Source organism: Seriola aureovittata, chromosome 11, assembly GCF_021018895.1.
Source record: "Seriola aureovittata isolate HTS-2021-v1 ecotype China chromosome 11, ASM2101889v1, whole genome shotgun sequence".
Taxonomy (NCBI): Eukaryota; Metazoa; Chordata; class Actinopteri; order Carangiformes; family Carangidae; genus Seriola; species Seriola aureovittata.
Window position 1 is genome coordinate 12,079,167 of NC_079374.1, and position 17,279 is coordinate 12,096,445.

General features: G+C 41.1%; 2 protein-coding genes and 1 long non-coding RNA gene across 5 annotated transcripts in view; 1 reads left to right on the plus strand and 2 right to left on the minus strand.

Annotated features, from left to right (window-relative positions):
* Window positions 1–3,033: 3,033 nt before the first annotated feature.
* Window positions 3,034–10,162, minus strand: LOC130177044 (immunoglobulin superfamily member 3-like). Of its 2 annotated transcripts, none has more exons than XM_056388459.1 (10): window positions 9,895–10,162; window positions 9,457–9,594; window positions 8,351–8,725; window positions 7,825–8,241; window positions 7,280–7,684; window positions 6,722–7,093; window positions 5,267–5,638; window positions 4,761–5,147; window positions 4,184–4,600; window positions 3,034–3,531 (listed from the first exon to the last, which is right to left on the minus strand). In XM_056388459.1, the coding sequence occupies exons 2-10, from the start codon at window positions 9,518–9,520 to the stop codon at window positions 3,332–3,334; spliced, it is 3,009 nt and encodes a 1,002-aa protein (XP_056244434.1). In that variant the 5' UTR covers window positions 9,521–9,594; window positions 9,895–10,162; the 3' UTR covers window positions 3,034–3,331. The 2 variants fall into 2 exon arrangements, with proteins under 2 accessions (XP_056244434.1, XP_056244433.1); XM_056388458.1 differs by having other exon boundaries at window positions 9,457–9,622.
* Window positions 10,163–10,888: 726 nt separating this feature from the next.
* On the plus strand, window positions 10,889–16,591 carry klhl6 (kelch-like family member 6). Of its 2 annotated transcripts, XM_056389307.1 has the most exons (8): window positions 10,889–11,134; window positions 11,331–11,657; window positions 11,738–11,903; window positions 12,981–13,430; window positions 13,696–13,933; window positions 14,512–14,714; window positions 15,236–15,449; window positions 16,049–16,591. In XM_056389307.1, exons 2-8 carry the CDS (start codon window positions 11,401–11,403, stop codon window positions 16,345–16,347), a joined length of 1,827 nt encoding a protein of 608 aa, XP_056245282.1. In that variant the 5' UTR covers window positions 10,889–11,134; window positions 11,331–11,400; the 3' UTR covers window positions 16,348–16,591. The 2 variants fall into 2 exon arrangements, with proteins under 2 accessions (XP_056245282.1, XP_056245281.1); XM_056389306.1 differs by having other exon boundaries at window positions 10,889–11,657.
* Window positions 14,614–17,279, minus strand: part of LOC130177490 (uncharacterized) — a 34,513-nt gene continuing 31,847 nt past the window's right edge. Inside the window, exons 5-6 of the long non-coding RNA XR_008829024.1 lie at window positions 16,029–16,145; window positions 14,614–14,704 (exon numbers count right to left, since the gene is read on the minus strand). This is a non-coding gene — a long non-coding RNA (uncharacterized LOC130177490). The remainder of the gene's footprint in view (window positions 14,705–16,028; window positions 16,146–17,279) is intronic.

Genomic DNA, 17,279 nt, shown 5'->3' on the forward strand with positions numbered 1-17,279 from the left:
GGAGAGGTATTACATAATTCGTGCAGATGGTAGCTTGAGTGTCTCTCGCCCCTCGTGTCATCTCTACCTCTGCCAGGACACATTATCCTCTTGTTCAGGAGGGTGTTTTAGGGCAAACTTTGATCACTTGTGCTGTTTCCTGTGTGTGTGTGTGTGTGTGTGTGTGTGTGTGTGTGTGTGAGTCATATAGGGAGTCTTATCTACAGATGACAGTAAGAGAGACACGATGCATAGCAGACCAAAGAAGACCTTTCTCACAGAAGACATTTTGACCTCTCATAACAAAAGGAGTCAACAGTCAGCATGTCACCATCTTATTTTCGTGTTCCAGCACTGATGGGAATGCCCTTTCTTGCAGGTATTTGCTCATGAAACAACATTTTCCCCTGATGATGGTGCTAAATATAAAGTCAAGGGATCATCAAAGTTATTGCAATTCATTTTAATGGGGAAATGAATGACTGCCAAAGTTCATGGCTAACCATTCAATAGTTTAGACACTTCATTCTGCACCACGGTCGTCAACCTCATGGGGGCGCTAGAGGAAAAGTCAGGGGATCACATGTGTTGGTTGATTCAACTCCTGGAAACCATGAACGTCTGTACGTAAGGTTGTGCCAATCTGTTTAGTTAGAGTTGAGGTATTTCAAGTGAAAATTGTGACCTGCTGGAGGTGCCAGATGAAAAGTCAGGGCGTCACCAGGGCAGAAGGGAAACTATTAACACTGATGATGGCATGGTGCCATTTAGGTGTGTCAGTAAACCTGACAGACAGAATGCACAATGTCACTTCACACTGGGAAACTTAAATACAATGCACTGAAAGAATGATGTTAAGCCTGCCGGTAAGCGAAGTAGAGATAGTCTTGCTTTCACATAAGTATATTAAGCAAACCTTCTTTCACTTTAATTGCCCATTAACCGGCAGCTGTTGCTTTAACCACAGATATACTGCTGGGATATTACTGATTTACAATCAATGTGGTATAACTTTCCTAGTAGTGTTTGTAATTATGTGCACCCAGTTCAAGATGTTAAAGTAGACAATAGTTACAAAGTTTTCATAAATCCATTCATGGCACATGAAGGACAGAGCATCAAATTGATGCCAAATCAGATCTGGAATGAGATCACAGCATTAGAGATAACCAGCTTAAAGCATCCAGCTACATGCTGGCAAACTGGGAACCAAAATGTCTTCGAACACATGTGGGCTTTTGGAAGAGAAAGATTATAGATGTGGTTTTGTGAATCCCACTATTGACTATGCACTGCATGCAACGGTATCACTGTGACAAGAACAAGAACTGATGATATGACTGTTTAATATGTTAATGATGAGATTTTAAGGCAGAGCATCACAGGGAAATTCTAGCATGGTTGCCCTTGCACTCGCTAGTTTGTCCCCGCAATGTCTCGTCTTTGCTGCGTAGACTCAAGCATTGATTTGCCTCCCAAATTCAATGTTTCTTTGTTTGCTCTGACAGGCATTGCCATGGAAACACAAGGGAGTGGAATTACAATAAAGTTAAGAGGGAGCTAGTCCACCAGACTGTGAAGGGCTGGTATAATTCAAGACTAAAGACGGCACTACATCATCTCTCTGGGGCCGAGGGAACCACAGCCTGTGTGAAAGTTCCTAAGTGTACTTTTAAGTTGTTTTGTTTTTTTACGTCTTTCAGAAAACCAGTTAGTTTTACCTTAACTTGAACATAACTGGTATGCACTCATCGGACAAGAGTCTTTCTCAGTATGGGAGTATTTCGGTGTCCAGGCCTGTTTCCTCAAAAGTGAAAGCAAGAAATGGATTCTATTCTTGCCTCTTTCATGAATGGGGAGTTAAACATTGATAGGCCTGATGCAGGGAGTAATGGGGAGATGTGGAGGAGAGATGGAGAGACAGAGAGAGAGAGAGAGAGAGAGAGAGAGAGAGAGAGAGAGAGAGAGAGAGAGAGAGAGAGAGAGAGAGAGAGAGAGAGAGAGAGAGAGAAAGAGACTACTTTCTTCTTTAATTTTGATGTGTTAACTCTCCGGTATCCGGTTTTGTTGACTAGGGACATCTTTAAAAATGCAGCTGCTGCAATGTGGCAGAGATTCAAGATCTCACATTCACATGCAAACATATACATGTACAGTGCAGCTCATTGAGTAACTACACGATGTTTTGTTGTTTTGGCACAGTGGATTTTCTACAACTCAATGACACCAGCAGAAATTTGGTATCTTATCGGATGATGGTCTTTCAGGACTGTTCTGCAGTCATCTCAGCTTCTTGCTTGTTTTGGTGGATTTCAGCTTCAGTCTGGCCTTGAGGAAGAGCGAGGCAGGCTCAGCTGGATTGAGGTTATTGACTTGGCAAGTCAAGAACATTCCTCTCACCCTAAATGCTCCGACTGTGCATTTAGGAGCACAGGCCTGATGCACTGTTCTGAAATAGGGGGGCTATGTATGAAAAAGTCTGCGATACCTAAATTGCACAAACATTATGACTATGAACACCTTGAAAATGAGACATTTTAATCTCACAGTTATTGTTTTATTTCATATCCAATGTGCTGGAGTTGAGCCAACATAATAGAAAAATGGAATGTACATTACTTTAGCAAGACAAATATGTAAAACCTTGAGCGGATCTCTGTAACCTCTGTCAGAGGCACACTTGTGTTAGACAGACACAAACATCAGCACATTTGTTGACCACACAGACATCCGGTGTTCTTACAGAACCACAAAGCACTTCCTGGTTGATTCATCACTGTCATACATTCTGAGAAATTTTTCAAAATCTTACCACATTGCATGCTTAGCTGCTCCCAGACACGTTAAGCTTTGACTTCTTCTCATCAAAGACATAGAATCAAACCACCTGGCATGTTGCTACATAAAAAGGAATCTGCCAGTCAGAGTATGTTGCTTTGTAGGTGCAAAGCCACAAAGTTAATATGCTGCCTAGCCTGACTGTCCATCGCAAGTAAGCTGTAAGAGGCTGGTGATTATGCAAATATGTTTTAGCTGTAAAATGAAAAGTGCCTGTTTAATTTTAATGGTTTAATGAAATTCATTAATTCATAAAGGCGAAATTATTCCCAGCTGCACAGAGAGTAAAACATTTAAACATATTTTTTTTTTCATGGAGCGTTATCAACAGATTTACAGAAGAAGAATTATTTAACTTTGAATAACAAATGAATAAAAACATATGTAAACTGCACATTTTTAAATGATAAAACATTATCAAATAATACTACATGGCGCGTAAAAAATATGAATAGATTTTTTTTATCCTCAGTTACTCTGCTCTACTGTCCTCTCCACTTCTAGCCTGTTAGGTTCAATCCTCTGCACCGGGTTTGGTCTCCAGGGGGACTTTCTCTGCCCACAGAGACTCGCCTGACTTCTTTCCTCCTGAGCTCTTGCTCCAGCATATCTTCAGCACCAGTAGGAAAATCACCACCAGTAAGCAGATGACAAGGACTAAGAAAATCCCTATCCAGGTACCTAACTTACATTGTGGCTCAGAGACAGCTCCTCCTGCAAAGAAGGCAAAGAGGTGCATTACTTGTGTCCACATACACACATGAGTTCACATAAATTTTCAGAACCTGATATTTGATGAGAGAAAAGTGCTAATCACATCACACGTACATGGACAGACGAGAGAGAAGTCTGGGAAAGGGGGCAAAACGGAGATTAAGAGGCTTTACAAAGGGCAGAAACAGAAAACACATCTGTATCTGTACTAAAAAGAGGCAGTGAAGAAGAGCAAGTGGCATAAAGCATAATACCACCAACAACATTGCTAAGAGAAGCATTGGAAAATTGCTATTTTTCAGAGAACATGTGTTTTTCATTCTATGATATTGGGAATACAAATGCACTGCCATTTGTTTGCCAAAGTTTTAAAATAATAGTGCAACATTTTGGGAAATACACTCATTTCATACTGAGAGTGAAACGAGATGATTGATACCACTCTCTTCACTATAGTTAATATGAAGCTGCAGCATAGTTATGTTATCTTGGCGGTTGTGGTAAGCTAAGTTAAGTGGTATCAATCATCTCATCTACATCTTGGTTAGAAAGCAAATTACAGATTTCCCAAAACTATTCCTTTCAACACCCATGCAAACACAAACACATTTATAAAGCTACCTATAGAGTGCTCTAAATGATGTGATCATACCGTCAACGTTTATCGTGACTGCGATCGGGCCGGCGCTGTCTAAGGCCTTTTGCTGCCAGTGACCTTCCTGATCCAGCTGATATTGCTCCACCTGGCACCGGTAAGTTCCGCTGTCCCCCTCGTGGGCCCTCTGAATTCTGAGGCAGAAGCTGCTTTGGCTGGGTCTGGAGAGACGAAGCCGCCCCTGCAAGCCTGTGGTCGCCTGGTTCTCTGGGTACCTCAGCAGACCCGTGTGATCAAGCTCTACTAAGGGGACATTTGTGACGGAGGAACTGTTCCCAGTGTAAAACCAAGTGACTTTGTAGAAGAAAAAAGGGATGGATGCACCTGAGATGATGTTGCACTTGAGCTCTACCTCGTCCCCCTCCCTGGAAATCAACTGCTGCTGCTCCTTCATATCCAAACGAAGATCGTTGGCTGTGGGCAGAGAAGAGAAACCTCAGTAAATCAAGTCAACATTTTGTCATATGATTATCTTTTAAATGGTGTAGGATAAATGTTGCTAATTAGACATGTTCTATGGTTGAGGAAATCTGGAGAACTTTTCTGTGAGCTAATTAAAGATAAACAAACTTACCAGGCTCGATAACTTTAAGCTCTGTGATTTTGGACACTGGCGAGAGCTGATACCAATCACCGCGAGGATCTTGTAGCCACTCCACCACCTCACATATGTATGAGCCACGGTCTGATATCTGAGCTTGCCGAATAGTCAGCTCAAAACTAGGGCCCTTAGTGCGCCTCATGCTGAGTCTGTTGCTCAGCTCCACGTCGGTCCCAAATGTTACTAGGGCATCCCCGTCCGAGCTTAACATGGTCTTATTTACTGCTGATTGCTGATGCAGCCAGGTGACGGCATAACGAGAGGACGCAAAGGGTTCAGAGGTAACTGAGCACTTTATTTCTACATCCGAGTTGAGGTTTGTCGTCACGTTGGGGGAGGAAGTCAGCCTGAGTTTGCTTGCTAGGAAAGAGAGACAAATGTTAAGTCGTATATGGTGAGAAACACAGAGAAATAGAATTCACAAAGAAGCTTTCATCGCTCCAAAGATGGCATGTAGCCCTCGCAAATCTCAGTAGTACCTGGGTTCTGCACCATCACAGCCAGCAGGTTGGATGGAGGCAGCTTCTTGTGTGCATTCTCCAGGAAGACAGACACACTGCACTGATAGCTTCCTGCCTCCCTGTGGCTCGCACCGTTGATGAGCAGATAGTGAGCAACTTCAGTTGATTTGTTCTGTACTTTCACCTGGTAGCCTTGCTGTTCTCCAGACCAGCTGATGCTGCCATCAGAGTACATTGTCAGGATGGTATCTACGGCCGACACATCGCGCCGCAGGCTCCAAGTCAGTGTTATTGGCACACGTGGACCTTTGACCCGGCAAATCAACTCCACATCTCCTCCAACAGTCACTACGTTGTTGCGACTTATCAGATTCACTTTCACAAATGACTCTGTGTCGAGTAAGAGAGGAGATGTTACTGATCAGACAATCTAAATATATTTTTAAAAAAAGAGATGTAGGAATGTGACATTTCCAAAGTAGTATCTGCTTCTTCTCTTATTTATTCTCAAATGTGGTTTTGCAAACCATTTCTCAAAATCACTTCCTTCTTTAAAACAATAAGAGGTTAACGCACATGTACAGTTATACTGAAAATGAACTTTCATCCATTAAATATCTTCTGTGTCAACATACTTGTCTTCACATAAAACTTATAACTTAAAGCATTAAGCAGTCTTAACACTTCTGGGAAAATCAGTTTTTCTGCTTTAAATGCAAATGTATGCAGTGAGGTACTCCAAAGTCTGTACTTTTGTGTCATTTTAACGAACGCATGTTAACAAGACCTCCAAGTCTAAAACCCTGGAAGTGAACCCAGCAATATTCATTACACCCTACATCACAAAGAATATTGAACAGAACAAAAAAAAACATCCTGAATATTTTTTGTTTTTTTTTCTCAGAGCTTTACTCGCAGTCAGGCTCAAAGTGCAACATTTGTGCTGATTAAAATCAAAAAACAATTTTCCTCTTGGAAGCATGATGATGCAAATGTCACGGCAATCTGCCTGTTGGGTTTTGAGATTTATTATGTGGAAATTTGTGTATAAACAAGACGTGGCGAGCACATGCAATGCTGGAAAAGGGTGCATATTCTGTGGAGCATGAATGCGCTCAGTAAATTTCTTCCGTGGTATTTTCTGATGGTGGTGCCACAGTAAAGATCAGAGGGGCTGTAAACAACATTAGGTATAATCTTCTGAGAACCATAAATATCAGGCTTATATTTCATGGCAATCTGGCCACCAGTTGTCCAGATATCTTATGGAAGGAAGTACTGACAGAAACACCAGCTGGCAGACTGACCAACGTCCACATCCTTATTCTTATGCCACTTCAGAAATAACACAGTCTTTTTAAAAGAGGAACCAAACAACTTAATATAGGGAACAAGTTGCGTCAATATACAGGTTTCATCATTCATGTGTCTTGAATAACTTGTACTCCGCAGACGGATGGAGACATATCTTACCTGTAGGAGCCACCGTTACACTGGTGGTCTGTGACTGGCTGTTGGTCTTGCTGTTGGTGTTCCATTCGGACACAGCGCACTGGTAGACGCCTGAATCGGAGGGTGTGACCTCATCAAGCTCCAGAGTGAAAGAGTCAGTAGCTGGTCGCGTTGCTCTTACTTTGCGACTCACGAACTTCTTATCTATCTCCAAAACACCCTCCTGACTCAGACTGACGACATTGGTAAACGAGGCCGTAGATGTGGATGTCGATTTGTGTTGCCAGGTGACGGAAAGCTGACCTTTAATCCCATCCACTTTACAGGTGAGCCTCAGCCTGTCGCCTTCGTTGACACTCACATCGCGTTGCATTTCAACTGACAGCCGACTTCCTGTGATGAGACAAGGCAACAGAAAGATGGCACGACTGCGTTTGAGAAGATAACATTAATATTAATATTATCATAAATAACCGCCTTAAACTTGGGGGGGTAAATCATACAGGAAAGGAAATTAAACCCTAAATGAATGCCTGTGTATGTTTATCTCAGTCAGTATGGCTTTATCTGCTGACTGACCATTGGCTGAGATGCTGATTGGCTGCGGACTGGAATCCTGGGCTGCTCCCTGTGTAAAGCCACCATCCTGGCCTCTGTCCTGAGGCCAAGCCCTACAGAAATATTTTCCCTCGTCCTCAATTCTGACTGGCTGCATTATGAGAAGGTAATCTCTGTCACCCATCCGGACAGCCCTGAGCTCTCCTTGTTTCTCTCGCCCACTGTACTCGGACCCCACAGACAGAACACCCGTGGGGCCAATGCGGGCCAGCTCAACGCTCCCCCGGAGCCAGGCCACAGAGAAGAATCTTTTCTCCACATTTTGTGTGTCTACGTTGCAGGACAGTGACAGCTCCTGCCCCTCCTGCAGCGCTGTCTGCTGCGTCGAGATTCTCACCACCAAAGACAACGTGTCTGGCGCCACCTCTAATTCAAGGCAAAAAATAATCACAGTGAGACAAACACTTTCAAGAAGTCACAATGACTGTGAACAGGAAAAGCAAAAATGAATGTGTCAAGTTTTGCTATTAATAGATTATACCAATTAAATGATAGCTGCTTCTAACCTCTGGCCGTGACATTCAGCATAGTCTTCTGTGCATCCTTCTGTGCGATAGAGTACCAGGAGCGGTCAGGATCTTGGATCCACTCCTGGGCATGGCAGTAGATCCTACCTTGGTCTGACAGCTCCAGCTGAGCCATCTGTAGCCTGTACGTGGCTTCTCCCATTTTATCTAACCTGATGAGTCCAGCTTGGTGACGCCCTTCAAAATCGTGGCCCGGGCTCAGAGTGAAATCTCTGTCCAGAGAAATGATAGGCTGAGCGTTGTCCTCACCGCCTTTATGGAGTAACCAGGCAAAAGACAGATGGGTGTGCTGGATGGTGTTGCTGGAGGCTTGGCATGTTAAAGTGAGAGCATCACCCTCATTGTAGCGCAATGATGTGGAGTCAGATGATGAAACACTTAGGGAGTTGTCAATCACTATGGCAGCAACAGAGACAAAAACATGAAAGTCATTTACATTTTTGCCATCTTACAATACAGCGATGCAGTTACATTAAAACTGATAAGTAGAATTGTGACTGATTACCTTTGACTGTTGTCTTAGCACTGTAGGTTCCCTGGTAAACAGATTCTGAGTTGATTACAGAACAGTCATATTCCCCCTCATCACTTTTCTGTAGACTTCGTATCTCAAAGAGGACTGAGTTTGAAGACAAATGCTTCAGAGTTATCTCACTGCTCTTCACACGCTGTGTATACATGGCATATGCAAAGTTTTGGTCACTGGTGCTGATGATGTTGATCTCGATTGCTGGATTTTCAGGCTTCTTAATACGGAATTCAAAATTTTGCTGAGTGAACTTATTGGAGAAGCCGCTCACATTGCAGGAGATGGAGAGCGGAGAGCCCAACACACGATACAGAGGCCCAGCCTGTGCTTCAGTGTGCACTTTGGCTTCTCCTGATTGACACACAGACAAAACACAGATGTTGAGGTCAGTTGAATATTGCAACTTTAAATGTTACACTTCAACCTTTGTCTCAGTATTGCATGGATATGTGAAAGATAACTACATAGCATGTGAGTTGTACTGCACATTACAAGAAATGTAAATCTTTTACAGCATATATTATGGAGTATGTATTCATTATAAGTATCCATGGGAACCACTGCCTGCAAATAGTGGAAAAGGTCTGTTCCGCGGCAGGGGAATTAATTTTCCCCCAATAGAAAGCAAGCAATTATTGCAGCTTTTTCGATTTCATGAAAATAATTTGCAAGTAATTTGTTTGTCTACATCAATAAAAATGTTATTAAAAATAGGCAAAGAGAATAACATAGGTGAATCAACAGTCTGAGTTTAATCACATAAGTCTTTGCTAAATGCAATTTTATGAAATCATAACAATGAGTTGCCAGAAGCACATGGGAATTTTACATATCAGAGACATTTAAAGTGTAGCTTTATTTACACATGTATAAGTGGTTATTAGCATTTCTTTTTATTTATGAATGGTATGTATATTCATGACGGACCTGGAGTAACGACAGAATATGTTACACTCAATAACACCAAGGTTCTTGGCTCTACTTATTACATCCATACTGCAAAATGGACTTGCATAACCTATAAAGCATAACCTATATTTTGCCGCAGGAATTTTGCTGTAGAAATTCAGTGAACTACTTACCACAGTGTGGAAGTAGATAGAAAAGAAAACTGGCCATCCAAAGCGAGTGCAGGGAACACCTCATCCTGAACCTGCTTCAGAGTCAACACTGTTCACACCATAGCAGCCTCCTGTCGGTCTCCCTGTCTGCAATTCAGTCTGTGTATAATAAAGTGGGTATCGTTTCCTGTAGGTAAACCAAGAGGAAGTCTGCACGTGCTCTTGCAACATATTTTACTTGTAAATGTATTGGTAGTCTCTATTTTTGGTGAGCTTATACATCTATATCAAATGTGCATGTGCAGGTGGCTTGTGGTGGAGCTTTGTGTTTAAAAAAAAAAAAAATTGTTGCATTTATGGTCAACGTACTCGATGTGATTTACTACACATCATAATCAACTACACACACATATCACACCAATAACAAACTGAGAAAGGTGGTGGTTCTTTCGACTTTACCTGAAATAATGTGACGTGAAACAATGTGGTGCTCAGTGCTGTCTCTGCTGCAGGCAGGTGACTATGGGCATCTTCACAAAATCGACCCGCTTTTTAGGTTTTGGAACGAACTTCATTAACTAGTTTCTCTCTCATTGTAATTCAGCATAAAACCTGTGTAACTTCTGTTTTACTTGATTTTACGACATAGGCCTACCGTAATCCGATCATACAGTAGAGAGTATTTAGTTAAAGGGTGTGCAGTTGAATTGTGTTGCTAGGACACAGCCTGGGTCCGAGTTTGACCCATTTCGCCAAAACACTGAAGTAAGTCTGGATTCGTTGATATCGTCTTGAAATGTATCGCAGATCAATCAGACAACAGTGCCACCTGGTGGAGCAGACAGGGACACACACGTCTGCTGCAGCTGTGTTTTTCACTTCTCGGCTTTCAGCCTATAGCTTTCGCTCTGAGTGAGCAAAAGCTAGGGGGTTTTTCTTTTTGTTCCTTATGGTGATAACCAACATTTCTGAGGTGTAGGACAATTAGACACATTCACACCTTCCCGGTACAGTCAGCTGAGCTCCAGTGGAGCTGATAAGATATGATAAGATAAGATAAGATAAGATAAGATAAGATAAGATAAGATTACAGGTGCACAGAGACAGACTGAGAGGTAAGAAAACCAGATAATCTATTACTACTATATGAATGAAACAGTGAAGTAGTGCAACTCTGGAATGATGTGTAAATTATGATATAAGTATGGGCTTAAAGATGTAAGTATTCATAGCAAAAACAACAAATATTCACACATTAAACAGAATTAGTACAATATAGGAAATATATGCAAAGCAAATAAATAAAGCAATGTAATATACATTGTTAGATAGTTACTATGGTAACTAGGCATAAGCTCCTCAGTGTTGAAAATGAGGGAGGGGCAAAAGCTGCTCTTACACTTTCCCACCCACCTTCATCCTGCCAGCAGCCTTCTGGTCACAAGCTGCTTCTCATGATTACAGTGAGTTCTATCCCAGTGAGGTGCCAGAATGATGGAGTGATGTACGATAGTTAAACAAGAAGTGAGATCTTGTTTATAGCAATTCATAGGAGCACAGGAACACATGGTATATAAAAATGTATTTTTAGATATAACACGTTTGGATGCTTATTGTTATTCGGTGCTTTTTGATGAGGTCGGGTGGTGGAAACCTGACACCTGTGGGGATCCTGGAAAAAAAAGAAGAGGAAAACTAGGTAACTTAGGGGAAATTTACTCAACACAAGAAGAGGAAGTGTCTAGAAACAAGCATTGCTACATACGTATGCTCCTCACAGAACAGGAATAGGAAGTATGAAGGGGACAGGAAAAAACAAATCCACGTCTCGGCGCGACACAAATGTTGCAAGCACAAACCACACGGGGTTATTTTCTGTCTTCATACCCATGCAGGTGCACCTACAGAAGTTGCATGCTGTTCGTCCGAGGAGAGCGAGTTTCTGAAGAACTTGTGGTGTAAAAGATGAGTGACTCACTGGAGAGGACTACAGACTGTCCCTTGCCGTTTCTTGGAGATGACTCCAGCCCCAATGAGGAGAGAGAGAGCCCGACAAGAACAAGTGAGATACGCTGGGAAGATGGAGGTCTACCTGTTGAGCTGCAGAGAGGGATGGAGACTCTGCGAGTGAACAGAGAACTGACCGATGTGATACTGAGTGTTGAAGGGCATGACTTTCCCTGCCATAGAGCCATACTTGCCGCTGCCAGTCAGTACTTCAGGTAAAAAATAAACAAGCATTGTTTCTTCTTTGTATGGTGATGGCATTGTCGGTTTTAATAAAGGAACATTTTCTGTGTAGGGCAATGTTTTGCAGTGGTCTGAAGGAGACTCATGAGGAGTGCGTGCAAATAAAGGGGTTGGACAGTGGGACAATGGCCTCTCTCCTGGAGTATACCTACACCAGCCGAGCCCTCCTCACACACTCAAATGTCCAGAGAATACTTGAGGCTGCCAGTCAATTTCAGGTAAAATGACAATATATATTTAAACATTTAAATATAACATACTTTGTTCGTTTACATATCACAAACATCCTCTGACATCCTCTTATGATGTTACCATGTATTATATATAAAGACACTAACTTCAAATACTTAATCCTAAACCATAAAAAGTCATTAAATCCTAAAACATCCTCAAAACATAAATCCAACAGTGAAGAAAACCTTTTTTTTTTAGCTTGATCCATTCAAAAGGGTTTTATTTATTTTAGGATTTGTAACATTTTCTCATTCTGTGTAGGTGTGATCAGTGATTTTTCACTAGAGGTAAAAACTATCTAAACTAAGATTACCAAAATTAGAGTCATGAAGAATGTAAAACATTTTTAAACATTTTCCCTCAGAACATCTATCTTTCTATTTTGATGGTACCTTTTCGCAGCATGGGGCTGCTGTGGTGAAGAACCATATTTAGCATCTTGCAAGTCTCATGATCGTCTCACTTCAGACAGTATAACCCCCATTCAGTGGAACAAACATCTCACTGCGTATGAGATGTGTGACACTAAGAGGGAAGTGAAAGTTGCCCAGTTGTTTACACTCAGGATCAGTTTTCCATACAGGCTTAAATTAACTACACAGCTGTGCAACACAACAAATGAGACAGGTGTTCCCATACCTCTATTTTTGTGACATGCGGTTTGAGTTTTAAAATGTCATTTGAAGATTAAAAAAAAAAAAAAAAAGTTCAAGCATTCTGATTGGTCCTCACTTCTTCATCAGGCTGCTGGGAGTCGGTTTTGGACTGAGGTTAGAATTAGAATCAGATTAAGGTTTAGGATACAGTTTGAGGAAACACATGTAAAGGTGGCTGTTGTTAAGGCAAGGCTTTTAATTCTTTTTTATATTTTTGGGTTTCCAAGACAATTTTCTTGTCAAATCCTCATACAGCTCATAAATCTTAGAAATCTGAAATAGTTGTATCATTCACCACAAGGTTCTGACCCCAATATTGAGAAACCCTGTATGTCTACATCAGAGAGCTTACTAAATTTTCAGCTGAAAAGTAAGTGATTCCTATGCTCACCTTGTTTCTCTTAGTTCCTGCGTGTCGCGGATGCATGTGCTAGCTTTCTGAGCAAGTCCCTGCACCTGGAGAACTGTATCGGGGTCCTGAATCTGGCTGAAAGCCACGCCCTGTCAGACCTGACAAACAGGGTTCAGGACTACATCACCTCTCAATTCTCCCAGGTGGTCCAGCAGCAGGACTTCCTGGAGCTGCCAGCAGAGTCGCTGGAGACCATCCTGCAAAGAGACGACCTTGATGTGAAGTTTGAGGAGTGTGTTTTTCAGGCACTCATGCGCTGGGTGAGAGCCCGGCAGGAACAACGCTATTCTTTACTGGCCAGGTTGCTCTCACATGTGCGACTGCCACTGCTGGAGCCAGCATACTTCGTAGAAAAAGTGGAGTCGGATGAACTGATACGCAACTGCAGTGAAGCTTTTCCTTTGTTGCAAGAGACCCGCGCTTATCACCTCTCTGGCAGGGAGGTTAGTATATAGGCGAAGCCAAAAATATGTTTCTATTTAAAATTTTTTATTCAATATATCTGAAACCCTGAGGCCGAAACACTGGGGTATTAATGGTCTAAAGGTGTATCACTTTGCCAGAGGCAAAAGCTACCTGCTATCCTTAAATATGTTCCATATTTACTGCATAAGAGCAATTACCTTTTTCATGCCAACTCATTCTCTGATAAAATGACCTGCTGCATTTAAATGTTTTATGTTTAATGTGCTTTGTACATGTTTGTAGGTGGTCTCTGAACGAACCAAGCCCCGTTTGCGGCACTTTCTCTCAGAGGTATTCTTGATCATCGGAGGCTGCACTAAAGAAGAACGCTTCATTTCCACAGTTACCTGCTTGGACCCCCTTAGACGCAGCAGATTAGAGGTTGCCAGGCTGCCAATGACAGAGATGGAGGATGAGTCCCAAAACAGAAAATGGGTTGAGTTTGCTTGCATAACCTTCCGCAATGAATTGTACATATCTGGTGAGAAAAGTAACATATTCACATTCTATTTTCATAGAAAGCCTTAGTTCCTGTAAAATGTGTCAACCTGTACTGATGAAAGTGAAATTATTCACAGTCGGCAGATAATGCATCTGAAAAGTTAAAGTTTCCATATATCCTCTCGTCTTGTATTTTTCTTGCATTTCCATCATGTAAACAAGTTGCTGTAAATGTTTCTAGGCCTCTCTTATTCAAATGTAATGTTGTTTTAACAATTAAATGAAATGCTAATCTAATGTAATGAACAGCTGAGCAAAATAACAGGAAGACACGTTCTCATCTGCAGTAACAGTTGTTGTGGTTTTAGGTGTTTCCCAACTCAGGAAATGACACTGTGTCTGTGGTTACTTGTTGCTAACTGTTCAGCAACATGTATACTATGAGAGTTCAGACTCAGTCATTGGATTTTACATCTTTAATCAGACTAATAACTCTGTGTCCCAATGTCGAGCAATGATACAGTCATTACTAAAGATTCAGTGACACATTGATGTAGGGATAGAGGCTATAGTGTGTACTGTAAGTGACAGTTTTCTGTAATGCTTCTGTTGTTGCAGGAGGTAAGGAGACACAACATGATGTTTGGAAATACAATGGCGCCCTGGACAAGTGGATCCAAATCGAGCCCCTGACAACAGGCCGCTGGAGACACAAGATGGCGGTCCACGAGGGGAAGGTGTACGCACTGGGTGGATTCGATGGAGTTCAGAGACTTGCTAGCGTAGAGGCCTATGATCCCTTTCACAATCGCTGGACACAGGTGAAAAAAAGTTGACATTATAATGCTGCTTTAGTGTAACTTTACTTTTCTTTGTTAGCAATGACTACAAGTATGTGAAAACTGTTGCTTGAAAGAACTACCCCATTTCTGAAGTTTCTCTGAGTTCTACTGTTTTAGCACCTTTCGATGTGTTATTTTAGTTTTATGGCAACTATACTGATATGATTCGCACAACCAGCCGCAGAAGACAGTTATTTTCAGCTAAAAGCGCTAAGCCACCTGTACCAGAGATAACCCATTGGTTCACTCTCACTACGACAGCAGGCAGCTGTAGATATTATATGTGCATCTACCTCTCACCCAAAATTCCAGTCTTTCTCAAAACTCCATACCCTCATTCATTTTTGTTTTACTATTATTGTGTACATACGGTGTTAAATACTGTACATCTGATGCTCCACAAATAATACTGCTTTTAAACAATACACATTCTCTGTCTGATAGGCTATACTTCCTCACATATTCTTATTCAGAAGCCCGTTTGGCTCTACTTATTGCAGGTGACACCTCTTGGAGTAGGTGTGAGCTCCTTCGCTGCTGCAAGCTTTGACAGATGGATCTATGTGATTGGTGGTGGGCCGAATGGAAAGCTGGCAACTGATAAGGTTCAGTGCTGGGAACCTGGGACAGACTGCTGGGAACTACGGGCGCCCATTCCCATTGAGACCAAATGCACAAATGCTGTTACATTCAAGAACTGCATCTATGTAGTTGGTAAGTTGTGCTGGAATGTTACTAAGTACAGATTTGAGGTATTTATATTTTAGTTGAAATTTTCCAGCGCATACTGCTTTACACTTCTATGCCAAATCATAAATTTGAAAACTTGTGGACAGAATTCAAACTATGTAGCTGTATATGAAATAGTTCAAATTAGCTTGACCAACTTACACATTAGTTCTTCTCTAATAATAATCCAATAGTCACAATCACAGGGTGGGATTTTTCTGCATTGCGGGTGCTCTTGCTTTTTTAAAGATTTTAAATACATTTTGCCAAAAAAACTTTCATACGTTTACTTAAGTGACATTTGCATTGACATATTGCAGTATTACTACTTTTACTTCCTCCACCACTTGTAATAATAATAATAATAATAATAATAATAATTCTTTTATTTATATAGCACCTTTAAAAACAAGGGTTTACAAAGTGCTTTGACATAAAAGCATAAACATACAAGAGAAAGAACTCAAATGTCTGTGTTTGATTTCAATGATCCTCTATAAAAGAAAAGAGATTCTTGCATTAAAAGTGGATCTGCTCATATAGGCTATGTATATATTTTCTAACCTTATTCTGTCTGCTCCCAGGTGGTGCCATGCATGCCATGTACTGCTACTCCCCTCTGTCTGACTCGTGGTCCCTTGTGACTCGTCTTGGGGAAAGGGCAAGCTGCGCCATCGCTGCCTGTAACAACAAACTCTTCATCACCGGAGGTCGGGATAACAAAAACCAAGTTATCTCCACAGTGATGTGCTGGGACGTTGCCCGAGGGGTGCTGACAGAGGAGTGTGTTTTGCCTATGGGAGTGTCACACCACGGCAGTGTGACACTCATGAAGTCCTACACACACATACACAGAATAGCACCTGCTTCAGAGTGCCAATGACACAGACCTTGGTCACAGGACTTTATTGTTGACGAGAGTGGGAGTGAGAGGATGCCTAAAAAGTAAAATAAAATGTGTTTAAAAAGGAGCAAAATGTTTTAATATGCATTACAATGCTAATTTAATGTGCCACTTTCCCTTATTGGAAATCATTATGTTTTGACTAAATTAAGGATTGCAAACCTTTTTACAATACTTTATTTTTATACAATGTTTCTGTCCTTTATTAAAAAAAAAAAAGAGATGTTGTTGGTTCTTTCCATTCTGTTTTAGAGAAATAAACTAGTACAATAAATTAGTACCATATCACAACCAAGCAATTAAGGTGCAATAATACAAATTAATTAATAAATAAATAAAAAATAAAGTTTCAAAAGAAATTAAATGAAATTAGTCCAAAAATGCTGCACAAATAAATACAGAAACATCAGGTAAATCATGCAGTCTTTCAGTGTTTTCTTATAAAGCCAGGGAGGCATTGCCTTTCTTCTAACTCACCACCAAACAAAACCATAATATCAGACCCGTTTCAATGTCACAATCATTCATCCAGTGTAATATATTACAGAAGCAATTGTTTAAACCTGATTTGATATGGATAAAAAAAATTTTAAATGCATGACAAACCCCTTATTCAAACAAATCACCGAAAATAAGCTACTGGTTTTACAGATAGACATAATCAAAGGTTAGCCTACACGTCGACGGGCGACACACATATGGACACACCCCTCAATACCGTAAAAAAGCTGCTCAATTTCTCCGGCCAGGTCAACAGTCACAGGAAATAATAGAGCTTCCGGTAATTTCAAACTAAATTTTTTATTTTTTTATTTTTTTTAAAACAAAGCGTTTTTGGAAAACGTGTTGACGTTTTTCCAAAAACGGACATGATTTGTTTATTTACAAGCTTCCAAGGTCATTGCTACTAC